Raw genomic sequence first — 16,126 nt, 5'->3', positions numbered from 1 at the left:
GACCGTGGCCAACGCCAGGTGCCCCAGAGGGAATGAACAGAACAGGCAATCAAGTGATCCTCCCTCCCCGCACCTCCCAATCAACTGTTTTGTGGCATGCAGGAGGCTTGGAAGGGGAGTGGGAGGAGTGAGGGCATAGCAGGCTCAGGGGAGGGGGTGGGAAGGCGTGGAGTGGGGACAGGGCCTGTGGCAGAGCCAGGAGTTGAGCAGTGAGCACCCCCCAGCACATTGGAAAGTTGGCTCCTGTAGCTCCAGCCCTGGAGTCTGTGCCTATAAAAGGAGCCACATGTTAACTTCTGAAGAGCCGCTTGTGGCTCCGGAGCCACAGGTTGCCCACCCCTGCTCTAGAGTACCCCAAGGAACAGAACTCAGCCTGCAGTTTCACTGCAATTGTCACTGGTTACACCGCCAAGAGTGGACCAGACTTTGCCCTCAGATCTGCATCCATGACTTGCAGGGCTTCTAGACAAGTTGTGATGGGAATGAATTTGTGGGCATTTGGACATTTGAAGATTGCATAAAATGACTTATAAGCCATTTCTGCACATTAAAGCCCCTTTTCGGCAATTAAGTCTGTGTTTACTTTTGAACATGGGAATAAGTCTAATTTCAACTGGCCTTAAATCCGTGCTTAAATTTAACTTTGAACTTAAGTACACTATTGAATAGGGATGAACTTAACCCCTTCAAGTGCTTTGATAAATTGGGACCCAAACCAAAGTGATCATCAGTTGCTTCAAGAATATCAGATTAAAGTCTGGAAAAGAAATTTACACACACAAAAGAAAGATAAAAATGAAGAATAAATATTGCCATGTACAAAGCTTTTCTTTTTGCATGAGTGTACTGCTGTGTCTGACTGAAGGACATTTTTCATGGCTCTGGAAGGTGTTAAGAGGTGATGCCATCTATGATATTTTTGACAAGTTAGAAAATATTACACAGTAAGGAGGACTAACTTCAGCAGTTTGCTGGAGTAATATAATGCAAAACCAATATATTGGATATTAATTTAGTAATTTGTTAACAAAAGAGAAAATTAATCTAAAATAGACATTAAATAGTAAGAATGGGGCTAAATCTCCTCCCTTCAACACTGCTGTGACTGTCGATTTCAGTAGAATTAGTCCAGATGCTAACTAGAATAAGTGAAAGGAAAGCCAGACACACTGACTTTGACTTGTACACGGGATATCCCCCAAAATACCAAAGTATTTTTTATGAATAAAAGTTAGACATTTGACAATGACTGGTTTGCTGTTAAAAAGCATTAGTACCCCAGAACTGGTGAAGCTGATAAATGAAAAACTTTGTTTTGATACAGTATGGCCATATTTGTCACCATTCACAAATGAACGGTTGTCATTTTAAATAACAGAACTAATAATTTAGATGAAAGACCATAAGTTGTAGGTAGTGTTTTCTTGTACAGCACAGAGTACATTAATGTTCAAACATATGCTCTGCTTTATTTTACTTCAGTATGTAAAGATATTGATTTGCTATATTTATTTCCATGTAATGGTCCTTTTTATGACAGCCATTCATATTATCAACTGTCACCCAGCAAGCAGATATTAAACTGTGGCTGTACCATCAATAACCATTCCTTTGGCTTCTATTATTCCCAAGCAACTGGATTCATTTTCTCCCTGGGTCTCTTTAGCCAGGCTTCCTACCACTTATTTTTTCTTCCCCCAATTTCCAGATTGTACTGCCCTATGATGAAATATCAGCATAAAACTGTTCTTGACCTAGTGATGCTGGAAAAGTTTCAACTTTAAAATTAAAGAATCATGAGTAATGTGAAAATCTACATACACTTTAAGTGTCTGATTTAAAACAATGTTCTTAACAGGTTTCCAATTTTGGACAGAACTCCAAGATCTGTGGCAGTGCTGCAAAATGTACTGGAAGAAATGGCTCAATGTATTCAGTACATGCTGGATCTGAAGGTGGACACATCTGAGTGTTTTATCAAGAGTTTTGATTTTACTTAGAGGCACTATTTAGAATGGCCAGTAAACACAAATTAACAACAGTTTTGCATTAATTTAAGGTGGAAGGGCCCTTCTCTCCATCTGGACCTTTCTTCAGCATTAGCTTTAAAATATTTAACTAAAGCTGTTGTGATTCATTTGTTCATTAGAAACTGAAGGGTACTTAAGATAGCATAAGGTGGAAGTAAGTCTAATTCCTTAGAATGATCAAAATGCAGAAGTTACAGATGCAGAACACAGTCCTCTTTACTCCAATGGAACTGAGATGAGTAACACTATTTAATCCTGTATTCTTGAGTTTACATGGGCACAGTTACAAGTACATACACAAGTTACTAATTTCCATGAAATGCGATTCCTGTTTAAAAAAAAAAAAAATCTGAACTTGTGATGTAAAAGAGAATTCTTTCGTTACAAGAATTAGCCAGAAAATCCATTAACAAAAGTTTTTTAAACATTTTGTTCTATTGTTGCTCTTCTGAGTTTTTATCTACACATACAATGTTTGTTTTGCTCAAGCATAAGTTAAAGTACAGCTACAACTGAGATATTAGCTTGGAAAAGTTTCAGCAATGACAAGTTACATACATTAAGTAAGAACTCAGTGGTATGTTTGAAATTAAATATCAATAAAGGATCATTACTTTAAAAAGTACAGCTGCATCAGTGTCTCTTAAAATATTGTTGCAGCAAGTCTATTCACATGGATTCTGAATAACAATCAGAAGATACTCCTTATCTGTGAAGAGATACAAGAACATTTTAATCAAAATCGAGAAAAGAGAACATTTAAATTAAAATATTACAGAAATATTAACGTCTACTGGTTTACTAGTAGTTTGCCCTGATTGATTTCTTTATTTCTGTTAAGATAGGAATAAATCAAACTTTTGAATTTAAACCCTAAAACATGCTTGACAAAAATGATTTCAGTCTTTTACTATTAACTGTCGACTAATTGCTATCACTTAAAGTAATAGGGCCCGATTCTGCTAATATTGGTTTCACACAAATGTAACTGCATTGTCTTCACTGGAGTTACTTATGATTTCTAGTAGGAATAGTGAGATCAGTGGCATCAGTGCAGCCACTATGTACTGTGCTGCTGGTGGAATCTGATGACAGAATCAGTATATCTGGCATTGTAAGGATTACCTCAGTGAAAGGGTATTATGGTGGGACAAGTATAGTGAATCCAGTGCCACCTCCCTCCCTACTGACATTAGGGGCATAGTTGGGTCTTCTTGATACCCTACACATTCTCATCTGATATTTTTTTACCCATTGGGGTTGTTGGCAGCCAGCATAATATATGATGGAGTACCAGTCTAGCATGCCCCCAAAATCACAGCACCTTTGCACTCCCCGTCCTGGCTGCCTCAATTTGTAGTGTATGCTCCTTGGCCATAGCTAAGAATCTGGCCCGTTATCCATATTAATTAGGAGAAACAATCCAAAGCAAATACAAAATATTTGTACTTAAGATGAACAAGACAAATACATAGTTTTATATAAGTTTCTCTTATTGACAAGTAAGTAATTCAATCGTAATTGTTATATTAATGGTGCTAATACCACCTGTCTGATCCATTACCTACTATATTGTAAAAGAAACCCTCTTATGAGCAATGAGAAGCTTGGTACATATGGTACAGTATCAAGTGAAAAATCTGTTCTTAGAAACAACAATCGATGGATGATCACTAGTTGTTTGTTTGGTATTTGTTGTGAAAAAAGTGAACCGTTTGCCATGTTTACTGAAAGCTTATTAGCTCCAACAAGAGTGTTGAAAATAAGACATATGAGGTGACTGTCCCATTCTACTGAGCACTGGTGAAGCTTCCACTATAGTACTGTGTTCAGTTCTGAGCACCACAGCTTAGGAAAGATGTGAACAAATTGAAGAAAGTCCAGGGGAGAGAAAAAAAAAAGATAAATTGTTTAGAAAATCTGACCTACGAGGCAAGGTTAAAAAAATTGGTCATGTTTAGGCTTGAGCAAAGAAGACTGAGGGGAGAACTGATAAGTCTTCAAAATATGTTAAAGGTTGTTATAAAGGGAAGAGTCAGTGATATTTATCCATGTCCACTGAAGATAGGACAGAAGTAATGGGCTTAATTTGCAGCCAGGGAGATTTAGGTTAGCTACGAGGAAAAACTATATAATTATAAGGGTAGTTAAGCTCTAGAATAGACTTCCAAGGGAGGTTTGGGAATCCCAGTCAGTGGAGGTTTTTAAGAACAGGTTGGACAAACAGTTGTCAGGGATACTTGGTCCAGCCTAAGTGCAGGAGGCTAGACTTGATGACTTCTTAAGGTCCCTTCCAGCACTACATTTCTGTGAGATCTGGTCTTATCTTCTTGCCTCAAGTCTTGTATACTATAGTTCTTATGCATCAAGATGCTAGTGTAGCTGTCTATGTAGACAATAGAAGTGAACAATATAGTGTGCATCCTATCCAAATGTAAAGGACTTAGAGCAAAAGCAAGACGTTATGTCTTATACTTTTGTTTTCATATATTATATACATGTTCTACAGTAGCTTTGTGCATTGAGAAACACACAAAATTTTAAGGATATTTTAGGAATAGAAATCTTAAATTACCTGGAAAAACAACGATGAGTACTTGTGGCACTTTAGAGACTAACATTTATTTGGGCATAAACTTTTGTGGGCTAAAACCCACTTCATCAGATGCATGGAGTGGAAAATACAGAAGGAAGTATTTTCCACTCCATGCATCTGATGAAATAGGTTTTAGCCCACAAAACCTTATGCCCAAATAAATTTGTTAGTCTCTAAGGTGCCACAAGTACTCCTCATTGTTTTTGCTAATACAGACTAACATGGCTACCACTCTGAAATAAATTACCTGGGGCTACCATGATTTCATGTTTCTTTGATCTGATCCGAAGAAAAGTTAGATCGTTCTGAGGATCTATATCTCTCACTGTGCTCCTCGCTTTCATTGTGAGCTGATGAAGAAGACCTGCATATTGTACTGTTGTAGAGTTATCTAGGGTTGTTCTGATTGGAATTCCTGCAAACAAACAGGCACATTAAAGCAATTTTATTATTAAAATCTTTTACTGTCTGTCACATTAACAAAGCGGCAAACAGAACAAGATAGATGTTTTTCCATTATATTTTGGGTTTTATATTGGAAAGGAAAAACAACTACATTGCTTAATACTAATACATAAGGCTACGATTTTTTTTACAGAGGTTGCGGAAGTCACAGAATCTGTGACTTCCAACGACCTCTGTGAATTCAGCCCCAGCGGCCTGCGGTGGTGGGGAACTGCGGGGTACCTCTGCTGCCTGGTGGGGGTACCCGAGAGCTCTGAGCAATGTGGGCATCAAGGGGACCCTGAAAGCTCCCGGTCGCTGTGGACAGTGCCCCCCCGTCCCCGGGAGCTCAGAGTGGGACCCTGCAGCTGCCCAGCCTCTGTGGGACTGTGTGGACCCCGCAGTTGAGCTCCCTGTTTTGTCATGGATATTTTTAGTCAAAGTCAGGGACAGGTCACTGGCTTTGTGATTTTTTTTTTTTTTTTTTTGCCTGTGACCTGTCCCTGACTGACTAAAAATAACTGTGACAAAATATTAGCCTTACTAATATATACAGCCAAATTTCAAAAAGGATCTCTGAACCTGAAGTCAATGGCAGTAGGATGTCTAGGAGCTTCTGAAAAATCTCACTAGGTGTCTGTCTACATCTTTAGACACCTAAATACCTTTAAAAATCTAGCCTGTAGTACTTACAAGTTTCATTGATTCATCTGTTTAAGATTACATTAAATGTTGCTGCTTTTTACATATTTCCACTATGTGTATTTTAAATACAACCATCTAACAATCATTTTAGCCAACTGTATATAGTAAGCATTTTACATGTTTAATGATGGAATATGATTATAAATTTCCAATCTCTGTCAAATACCAAAGGAGACTATTGTAAAATGGTGTATTTGCATTTGGTGAGCATATTGCACCTTCTAGAACAGCTCTTTTAAAATTGCAATACAACATGCTGACAATAGATAGTCCACATTATATGGATCCAAAATATTATGAATGGTTGACAATATATGGATCCAGGCTTCTACTAAAAGTCTGGCAATGTAACATCAACATCCATTTTGATGAATTAACTGTAATCTTCTGTCAAATAATAATTTCCATATTGATAGACTATGCAGTCAGAACAAAAGATGTCTTTACAATTATGGTTTAACTGCAAAACTCAAAACTATTAGGGCTTAATATTTTTGCTTCACTTATAAAAAGCTACCTTGCTTTTGGACTGCTTACAGAGGCATGATGTTACAAGCCCGTGAGACAATATTCTCTATTTACACACTGATGATGGTACAGCTCCTAAATAATGGGTAGAATTTTGCATATCCCAATGCCACAAAACATTTTGACATTGTAAATAATCTAGAAAGGAGCAACTAAAATTTAAGAGGCAGGAGTGATTGATTTGAGGAAAGATTAAAAATATGAACATTGTAAATTTTGGCTAAAAAAGTATTGAAGGAATACAACGACTTTCAAATATATTTGAAGGGCAATATATGAAGAAAGAAGTGAAATACAAAAGAGAATAATGGGATGAAAGTGATCAAGGGAACACGGAGGACAACTATTTGGAAAAAGTTCCTAAGAACTTAAACTATTCCATAATCTCTTTAGGAAAGCATTACTTGAGCAACTTAAACCCAAAATGCTCTCAATTTTTGATTATCCTGTTCAAGGATAATCGTTCACTGCAAGGGGATACAACTGGATGACCTAATAAATATATTCTGTCTCTCATATCTATGAAACCTTAGTATGTTGAAACTGAACTCAGGCAAATTTGGAAATAGGGATTTAATAAGGACAAAGACAGGTGCTCCCAGGCACTACATTAGTGAGAGAACATCTGCATAATCACATATTGTCACTTAATAATCACAACAGTCACTTAAAAAGCAGCAATGAATAAAAATATCAAGTTTATATGATCTTGAAACCCAATGATCATTCCAACAAACTCAGCATCTTTAATAAAATCTGTCAGCCTCTAAAGGTGTAAATAAAGTGAAATGTCTGGCCACAAATAACCTGAAAATTAATGGTTGACATTAGTGACTCCCCTAGATTAAAAGGAACTGATGCTCAGTTTGTGGAACAAACTGGAAATTAACAGAGAAACCACCAAGGCAGACAATTTTTAAACTAGTGATCTTATATGTGTGAAAGACAGAATCAATCTGGAAACATGTTCAATTCAAAGAATTGAATACAGCTCTATCAGGTGTAACAAACTGTACTCTTTTCTTAAATTAACTCTACTACATATTATTTTAACAGGATGTTCAATATTATGTGCTTGTTTCAGGAATTTTATCACCATTTTATTTACACTGTTAACCACTTTAAAAAAAGGATTAAAACAAGTTTGTTTTGTTTAAATATAGGCACTTTAATCTCTTTAGAACAATGTAGACACCTGGCAAAAATAAAATAAAAAATAAAGTGGCTATTGGACCACCAATTCAAATTGGCCTTCTGACTTCAAATACTGACATCTTTAAAATAAATATAGTTATTTTTCATGCTCCTGGATGGAAAGGAACAGATTTTCAAACAAGTTAGTCACACAAATGTACATTTAATCTGTATGACTAACTTGTTTGAAAATCTGTTCCTTTCCATCCAGGGCCATGAAAAATGACTGTATATTTATTTTAAAGAAGTACATTTAATTTGTGTGGGCAAATTTTCAGGTAACTGTACATGCAAATGGTGATTCTGGACAGTTGGGGAACCAGTTACACAAATCAGGCATGCAGTCACGCACCTGACTTTCTTGAAGTCGTGGTCACTCTAGCTTTCTCGTATCTTGGATATGACCACGGTTTAAGAGCAAGTTTCTTATATTTGTCCCCAGTATAAGTGGATGCAACATCTCTGAAGTAAATGCACATGTCCTAGAAGATCCTTGACTGACTTGGCCTGAAAAGATTCTAGAGGGAGGTGAGGAGATGGCAGTTGGAACAGAACACAGGGAGGACCTCCTGCTCAGCTGTCAGTGCCCCAGTGGGTCAAACCAGACATATAAAATGTTCTGACCTGCCTGTGCAAGGAAACGGAGGCTCAAGAACAGAAATCTGATGATGATTGTACTCTGTTCGTCTTTAAAGATTCTACAACCAGGATAACCTCTAAACAATGACACAAGAGCCTGCCTAAAAGTGTAGGTGAAGATGGAGGTACATTAGCAGATCTGTGAGAGAAAGCATACTGTACTTTTATTATGTCGATGAACCTGTGCTGAGAAATGTGCTTTCTTTCATGCAAACAAGTGTCACAATATTTAAAAAGACAAAGTAGAAACTCAAATTTCCATAATCTGAATAAAGAAAACATTCTTCCTCTAAAAATTTAAGAGGACAAAAATGAGAAAAATATTGTTTGCATAAAGTAGGCAACATTTTAAGCAACACTGCTCTTGACATTAACAAAGTTTTAAAAATACTGGCGTTATTTTCCTATTCAAATATTACAGATTGATGTTTCATTTGTTCTTCTACAAGAAGAAAAAACTAAAACAATCAATTAACAATCTCCAAATTCCAAACACTGATCAGTGATTCTTCCATCACCATTTAAATGGTTGGTTTTGTCCATAGTTTAAGTGTGCAAATTAGTCACGGCATAATTGCTCACTGGACCAAGTCACATACTATTATTTTTAAACAACTGTCCTAAAACCAAGTTGTACCATCAAGCGAGTAAACAACAGTTAATAGAAAGACACAAATATGAAGGGGCACAATACAATTCTTCAATTACTGTTAATGTCAGTGCACAAATTTCTCCTTTGACCTGCAACAGCTATTCGGTGACCCGGTGAACCATTTTTGACCTGGCCAGGCATGTAAATTAATTATCTAGACTTACCAACCTCTGAAAGAGCACTTATAATTCCCTCTTGGTTTTTCTCCCTTCTGTTGTTGAACTGCTACTAGGACAACAGATAGATTCTGGGTTTATTTGGATTGTGAAAGTGGCAAGGGATTGTCAGAGCTTTACCGTAATATATGCAACTATTTAATGTAGTGTTTTTACTGGGGCGGGGAGAGGGGAGAGGAGAGATTAGAATAAAAACATTCTGGGTCAGAACCTTGGCCCCACAAACAGGCTTAAGTGAACAACTGGGGATTCCTCCAGGAGCACAGGACTGACATATTTGACTACATGCCACGCCCCATTCATAGAATCATAGAATATCAGGGTTGGAAGGGACCCCAGAAGGTCATCTAGTCCAACCCCCTGCTCGAAGCAGGACCAATTCCCAGTTAAATCATCCCAGCCAGGGCTTTGTCAAGCCTGACCTTAAAAACCTCTAAGGAAGGAGATTCTACCACCTCCCTAGGTAACGCATTCCAGTGTTTCACCACCCTCTTAGTGAAAAAGTTTTTCCTAATATCCAATCTAAACCTCCCCCATTGCAACTTGAGACCATTACTCCTCGTTCTGTCATCTGCTACCATTGAGAACAGTCTAGAGCCAACCTCTTTGGAACCCCCTTTCAGGTAGTTGAAAGCAGCTATCAAATCCCCCCTCATTCTTCTCTTCTGCAGACTAAACAATCCCAGCTCCCTCAGCCTCTCCTCATAAGTCATGTGCTCTAGACCCCTAATCATTTTTGTTGCCCTTCGCTGGACTCTCTCCAATTTATCCACATCCTTCTTGTAGTGTGGGGCCCAAAACTGGACACAGTACTCCAGATGAGGCCTCACCAGTGTCGAATAGAGGGGAAGGATCACGTCCCTCGATCTGCTCGCTATGCCCCTACTTATACATCCCAAAATGCCATTGGCCTTCTTGGCAACAAGGGCACACTGCTGACTCATATCCAGCTTCTCGTCCACTGTCACCCCTAGGTCCTTTTCCGCAGAACTGCTGCCTAGCCATTCGGTCCCTAGTCTGTAGCAGTGCATTGGATTCTTCCATCCTAAGTGCAGGACCCTGCACTTATCCTTATTGAACCTCATCAGATTTCTTTTGGCCCAATCCTCCAATTTGTCTAGGTCCTTCTGTATCCTATCCCTCCCCTCCAGCGTATCTACCTCTCCTCCCAGTTTAGTATCATCCGCAAATTTGCTGAGAGTGCAATCCACACCATCCTCCAGATCATTTATGAAGATATTGAACAAAACCGGCCCGAAGACCGACCCCTGGGGCACTCCACTTGACACCGGCTGCCAACTAGACATGGAGCCATTGATCACTACCCGTTGAGCCCGACAATCTAGCCAGCTTTCTACCCACCTTATAGTGCATTCATCCAGCCCATACTTCCTTAACTTGCTGACAAGAATACTGTGGGAGACCGTGTCAAAAGCTTTGCTAAAGTCAAGAAACAATACATCCACTGCTTTCCCTTCATCCACAGAACCAGTAATCTCATCATAAAAGGCGATTAGATTAGTCAGGCATGACCTTCCCTTGGTGAATCCATGCTGACTGTTCCTGATCACTTTCCTCTCGTGTAAGTGCTTCAGGATTGATTCTTTGAGGACCTGCTCCATGATTTTTCCAGGGACTGAGGTGAGGCTGACTGGCCTGTAGTTCCCAGGATCCTCCTTCTTCCCTTTTTTAAAGATTGGCACTACATTAGCCTTTTTCCAGTCATCCGGGACTTCCCCCGTTCGCCACGAGTTTTCAAAGATAATGGCCAAGGGCTCTGCAATCACAGCCGCCATCCCAACTTGCAGCCCTCTACTTAAGGGTTATGGCCAAGGGCCAGGTGGCATAACACAGGAGTCACTATTTCCACCAAATCCCTGATGACCCCAGGAGACACTTGAAGACTTCTGAAATGGCTGAAGTTAGAGCAGCCCTGAGGCTGTTGCCCAGCAGGCTAAGCCTAAATTTTGGCTGTGGGATATTTTTCTCCCAGTGTTTTTGTTTTTTTTCTGTGGGGATGGGGGAGAATGGGGAGAAAGTGAGTTTCTAATGTATTTTCTTTTAAAATATTATAATGTGAAACAAGTTGGTATGAAACAGAGGAATGATTCTAAGAGGGGCTGCTTACTGCTCCTCTTCATGTTCTGAGCTATGCAAAGGGTCAACCATCCAGTAGCGTAAGTCTGGCCTTTCAACTCTACATCATATGGTTGAATTTTGCTAACCCACATTTGGCTAAACAGCACGCTTTAAAAAGTCATGCAAAAATGGTGGTCTCTGACCAACTGTCAGCAAGACTTAATGGCAGATGCTGTAGCAAGGTCTCAGACTATAAATATTATTAAATTTCTCAGACCTGAAGAAAAGATCTGTGCAAGCTCGAAAGCTTCTCCAATAAAAGCTACTATCTTACCCACCTCATCTCTCTAATATCCTGGGACCAACACAGCAATAACAACGCATATATTAATATTTACTAGCAGACTATGAAGTATTATAAAAATAGAACTACAGTTGACAAAAATAACAAAATGTGATGCATTTTTAACAATTGTTTCTCCACTTAATTCCTAATTCACAAAAGTCCAGAATTTGCCATGTTTCTACCTTTCAGTATCTTGAATTAAAGAAGCTGCAGCATATTAAAAATATAAGGTCAGATTTACAGAAGTGTGTGCATTTTTGCTGCACAAATCAAGGTCTGCATGCATCAGTTTTGAGTGTGCATTTTTGAAAGTTTAACCTATAATGATTACATTTTTGCAAAATATTGTAAAGTGGTTACATTGTTTAATAACACAGGATATATTGCAACGATGTAAGTGGTTACATCCAGTGCCTCTATGAAGTTTATTTTTGGATTTATAAATGCAGTATATTTACCTTCTGCATTTACAACAATAGTTCCAATAACCCCTTTGTGTGCCTGAATCCTCTTTAGCGTTTCCTCTACTTCTGCCTATAAAAAATAAAATAAAATCACATAAGTAAAGAAAATTAACAGTCTTATACACAGCTGTGTCCCAGCCCTCTCATCCAAATGTGTGTGTGTGAGGGTATCCCTCCCCGCCCCTCATTTACATCCATGTAACTCTACTGAGGGCTGACTATGCCTCTTGGTTTTCATCCCTGCAGAAAAGTGCTGCTTGCCAAAACAGGAGGATCTGCCCAGCAGCATTTACCTAGGCAGCGGCTAGAGAGGAGCAGGCAGGCAGCATCCCATTGCAGGTGCCCTTCAGGGGCAATGGCATCCGAAAGGGGCTCTAGTGTGGCAGAGGGGTCAGGTACCACAGACTCAGTGGGGCTGTCCTCACCGACAGGAAGGGGATCTAGGAGTGCACGCCCCATGGGGAAATGGAGAAAAAAGACCGCTCCGCGCTGTGTAACAGTGTGTGTGCCGATGGCAGCGGTACCCCCCAAACTGCTTCCTAGTGACCCCCCACAGTGCTGCTCAGTGCCTCCCACGCCCCCTGAAACTGCGGCTGCCCAGCGCCCCCCATGCCCCGCTCCCCCCGGGGGGAGGCCCCGTTACCATGGCCAGGGACGCGCAGGAGGAGTCACCAGCGTGAGACCTAGACTCCCTCCTCGCAACGGTTGCTATGGGGCTGGCCCGGAAGTGCGGCTGGGAGCGGAAGTGCGGGAGCTGCGGGGTGGAGGAGGAGGAGGAACAGCCCCTCCCCCTGCCCGCCCCGCGCCAAACCGCTCCCAGGCAAGCGCCAGAGGCGGGGCTCTGGCACGTCCCTCACAACCCCCCCCCCCCAACAAACAAACTAACAAACCCCATTACTCCAAACACAAACCAGGGTCAGGATGTCCCCAAACAAACCCAGCCACATAACAAAACAAACACTCCCAATCAACTCAGAGAAAAGTCCCCCCTCCCCCCAAAACCCAACCAAAAACCACCCCCAGCACTGGAGGTAAGAATAAGGAATCCTCCAGTTTAGCTGTTACTCCATCTTCAATCGCCCTTGAATCCCTCCCTGCATGGGTATGGACTGTCTTTTTAAACTCTTTTTAAAAGTATCAAATATATCTTTGTAGGGAATCCTGCAAATGGAACTAATGTGACAGTAAGTGAGCAGCAGGTTTAATTGCAGAAGCATAATTTATGCCCAGCATTACAGTTTAAAATACACACCCTTTTAGAGGTAACATTTTCTGTGTCACTACGTAGTTCAAGCCCCAAATTTTAGGTTTTTAATCTAGATATATAAAAACAAAAGAACTAGCTTCTGGATTACTTTTTAAATCATATTGAAAACAGCTTTTAAAAATGTCTACACTCCCCTGCTACTCAGTGATATATGTACCATTCCACAGTATTGTAGTTACACCTGAAAACCAGGAACTGTCCACAGACTAGGACCCCAACCTTGCAAATGCTTGTCCAAGTGTAATGGGGCATACAAACCCCACACCAGGCAGAAAAGGGTTAAAGAGCAACTAAGAGTTTAGGCAGCCCTGCACCTGCACAGCATGTCAGGCTTGGAGGAGGAGCCTTAAAAGGCAAACCCCCTTATTAGTGGGAAGGAGTATAAATCTCTCATTCTCAGCTCCTAGAGGAAGAGTGTGGTTGAGGACAAAGAGTGGTTGTAGGTAGCTAGACCTTCTTGAGCAGAAGGTAAGCCACCCCCGAATGGCTACCTTAGGACTTCTGTCAAACTTGAGCTGTAGCCTAGATGGCAGGAGGCTGATTGTGAAACAGAAAGTCTGTTACTAAACTTTTACTTTTGTTAGTTTGGTTTTCTTTCTCAGACATCTTGCAGACTCCCTCGCTCAATCCAGGAAATGTTTGGGACTGTGGTTTTTTTTTTTTTTTTTTTGGTTTTCTTTTGTTTGCTTCTGATACTGGAAATGGCCTAGAGACAGGCTGAGGGAGGAAGCAAGGGGGCTGAGGAGGCAGCTCTTAACTGCTTGCTACAGGTTCCCTGGCCTAGACCCCCAGGGAGTATGAAGGTCTTCCACAGGCTCACAGACAAATGGATAGAAGGACTATTAAACCCTTAGCCTGTCTGAAGATCTGGTGTGAGGTTGCAGGACTGTTGTTGCATTGGACCCTTTTTTACCTTAGGAGGGGTGGGATTGAATGTGATCAGTTGGAGGGCTGAGTCACAAGACAAACGTGAACCATCTGGATGGCCATTTGGTGTGGGGAGGGCAAGAGAGAGGAAGACCCTACAATTCTGTGCCCAGCCTCAAGGGGGCACGCTGGCTGAGTCACTCTGCCACACCATGTGAGTAACTTTCAGTATTGCCCATCCTAAACATTCAAAAATCATGAGATTGTGGGTTGTTTTTATTTGTTTTTTATTATTAAGATACTTAGTCTCTTTATTTGCTCTCTGACTTTTGCCCCATAGGGAGCACTTGTGTCACATTTGCAGGCTTTTCTCTGTGACCATGTGGTCCAGAAACTTCCTATTTTTTAAAAAAGGATTACATGAGAACTGCAGCTATGTTCCCAGGAGGCGGGGCTTTATGTAAAACACTGTGTATTGTGAGATGACTCATGACAAATGTACAAGACTTGGTAACATAAGTAACCCTGTTGAAGGCAGGTCACTCAGGTGCATATGAGTTTGCAGGATTTAGAAGTGAAAGTGATTAGTTGAGCTTATTTTCCAAACTGAGTTTTAAAAAAAAAAAAAAAAAGGGTGGGGGGGACCGGACACAATCTATATGTTGAAAAGTAAACAAGTGTTATTAAAATAGAGTGTTTATTTTAAAACTTAGGTACACCAGTATCAGGGTGAGGATTGTCCCCTATCCTCGGTGTGAATAACCCTGTCCTTTCAGAAGATCTATCCCTGGGGTGAAATATTTTCTCCATTGAAGTGATAAAACTCCAGTTGACTTCCATGGGGGCTAGGAATTCACCATCGGGCTTGGATTTTCTGCAGTATGGTGACCTCCTTCCCTCTGGACAGAAGAATATAGAAGAAATTCATAATGGGAATTTTTCAATATAATTACCCTGGCATTAAACTGGAATAATGCAAAAGTGAATCAGGCCTTAAAAATCAAAGATATTGCTTTGATTTTATTTAAATCACTGCGGAGGGGAATTGTTAGCATGGCTGAGAACACAAAGATGGTAGAATCTGACTGGAGGTTTTTGTATGTGTTGAATACAAAAGTGTTCAAGTTTCACATTGTTTTGGTATTGTGCATTCTAGAACAGCGTGTTTATTTTTACAAAGTGAAAGCAAGGTCATGACCTTGACATTTGAACTCCGGTGGTCCAGAATAGTAACAGAGAATGCCCTCAAAGGACAAACACTCATATGAAGAAAGGTTTTATATTTCGGAGCACCATTGTCCTCGAACATCTGAAAAGGATGTGCACTTGTAATGGAGTGGGTTTGCTAGGTATGACATACCCAGATGGGTTGTGTAAAATGGTATTGAAAGCATGAAGTGGGGGTGAATTGCTTCAAGTGTAAGAAAGCAAATGAATAGTCATGTGTGTCATGGGATATGTAGAATGCTTGGGAATATAGTTTAGAAATCAGGCATGTGCGCTGTGCCTACTTTAGGATCAAAGACTGGAGGGGGAATCTCTCCCCAAGTTTGGTGAAATTCTTTGTTTTAATGATCATATGCATAAGTTTGCTTTTGGGAATAATATGTGAAGACTGTGCATGTGTGGCACAGTAAAATGAATTACATGGTAGCAAACATCAGCTTAGATAAGATATGCAAAACAGTAAAGACTCCAGTGCTGCCACACTAATTCTCATTCCTGGTGGACCCAAAACTCCCTGCAGAAATTGAACAAAGCCCCATAAGCCACAAGAGCCCTTGTTAGCAGATCCAGTTGGAGAATCAGTGGCATTATAGATGGGGCCAGGTTTTTAAAGGTATTTAAGCATCTAGTAGGATTTTCCAAATCATCTAGGTGCCTAAAACTCATTAATTTCAAAAGATGTTAGGTGCCTAGATACGTTAGGAGTCTAATGGAATTTTCAAAATAGCATTAATCTGGCCCAGGGTTTTAATTGCATCCTCATCTCTAGAGATGTGCTTGACAAGTCTGGCTTGAAATATGTCAGTTAGACACAATATAGACAACCTTATGTTGGGCAGTGGCAGAACAATAGGACATTAAGTGGTTAAAGCTTCACCATCCTGTTAATATCACTAAGTTCACTATATATAT

General features: G+C 40.2%; 1 protein-coding gene and 2 long non-coding RNA genes across 6 annotated transcripts in view; 2 read left to right on the top strand and 1 right to left on the bottom strand.

The window, feature by feature from the left end:
- The window catches only part of LOC119563680, a 193,071-nt gene extending 190,416 nt beyond the window's left edge, over positions 1–2,655 (top strand). Inside the window, exon 9 of the long non-coding RNA XR_006285096.1 lies at positions 1,859–2,655. This is a non-coding gene — a long non-coding RNA (uncharacterized LOC119563680). The remainder of the gene's footprint in view (positions 1–1,858) is intronic.
- On the bottom strand, positions 975–12,586 carry DYNLRB2 (dynein light chain roadblock-type 2). 4 transcript variants are annotated; one of them, XM_043525944.1, is made up of 5 exons: positions 12,497–12,539; positions 11,848–11,923; positions 7,850–8,015; positions 4,874–5,041; positions 975–2,739 (listed from the first exon to the last, which is right to left on the bottom strand). In XM_043525944.1, exons 3-5 carry the CDS (start codon positions 7,974–7,976, stop codon positions 2,696–2,698), a joined length of 339 nt encoding a protein of 112 aa, XP_043381879.1. In that variant the 5' UTR covers positions 7,977–8,015; positions 11,848–11,923; positions 12,497–12,539; the 3' UTR covers positions 975–2,695. The 4 variants fall into 4 exon arrangements, with proteins under 4 accessions (XP_043381879.1, XP_043381878.1, XP_007059318.1 ...); XM_043525943.1 differs by lacking the exon at positions 12,497–12,539 and adding an exon at positions 12,147–12,400; XM_007059256.4 differs by lacking the exon at positions 7,850–8,015 and having other exon boundaries at positions 12,497–12,586.
- A 300-nt stretch (positions 12,587–12,886) lies between these two features.
- LOC114019389 overlaps positions 12,887–16,126 on the top strand; it is a 214,624-nt gene continuing 211,384 nt past the window's right edge. The window contains exon 1 of the long non-coding RNA XR_006285098.1: positions 12,887–13,588. This is a non-coding gene — a long non-coding RNA (uncharacterized LOC114019389). The remainder of the gene's footprint in view (positions 13,589–16,126) is intronic.

This window comes from Chelonia mydas, chromosome 12 (assembly GCF_015237465.2).
Source record: "Chelonia mydas isolate rCheMyd1 chromosome 12, rCheMyd1.pri.v2, whole genome shotgun sequence".
Taxonomy (NCBI): domain Eukaryota; kingdom Metazoa; phylum Chordata; order Testudines; family Cheloniidae; genus Chelonia; species Chelonia mydas.
This window is presented reverse-complemented; position numbering and strand designations above follow the sequence as displayed.

Bases quoted from the DNA above. Each gene is read 5' to 3' on its own strand.
- DYNLRB2 (XM_043525944.1), bottom strand. From the start codon at position 7,976: ATGTGCATTTACTTCAGAGATGTTGCATCCACTTATACTGGGGACAAA. The intron at 5,042-7,849 runs GTGCGTGACTGC...GTTTGTTTGCAG, and splicing joins CACGACTTCAAGAAAGTCAG to GAATTCCAATCAGAACAACC. The intron at 2,740-4,873 runs GTAATTTATTTC...ATCTCTTCACAG, and splicing joins TGAAATCATGGTAGCCCCAG to ATAAGGAGTATCTTCTGATT.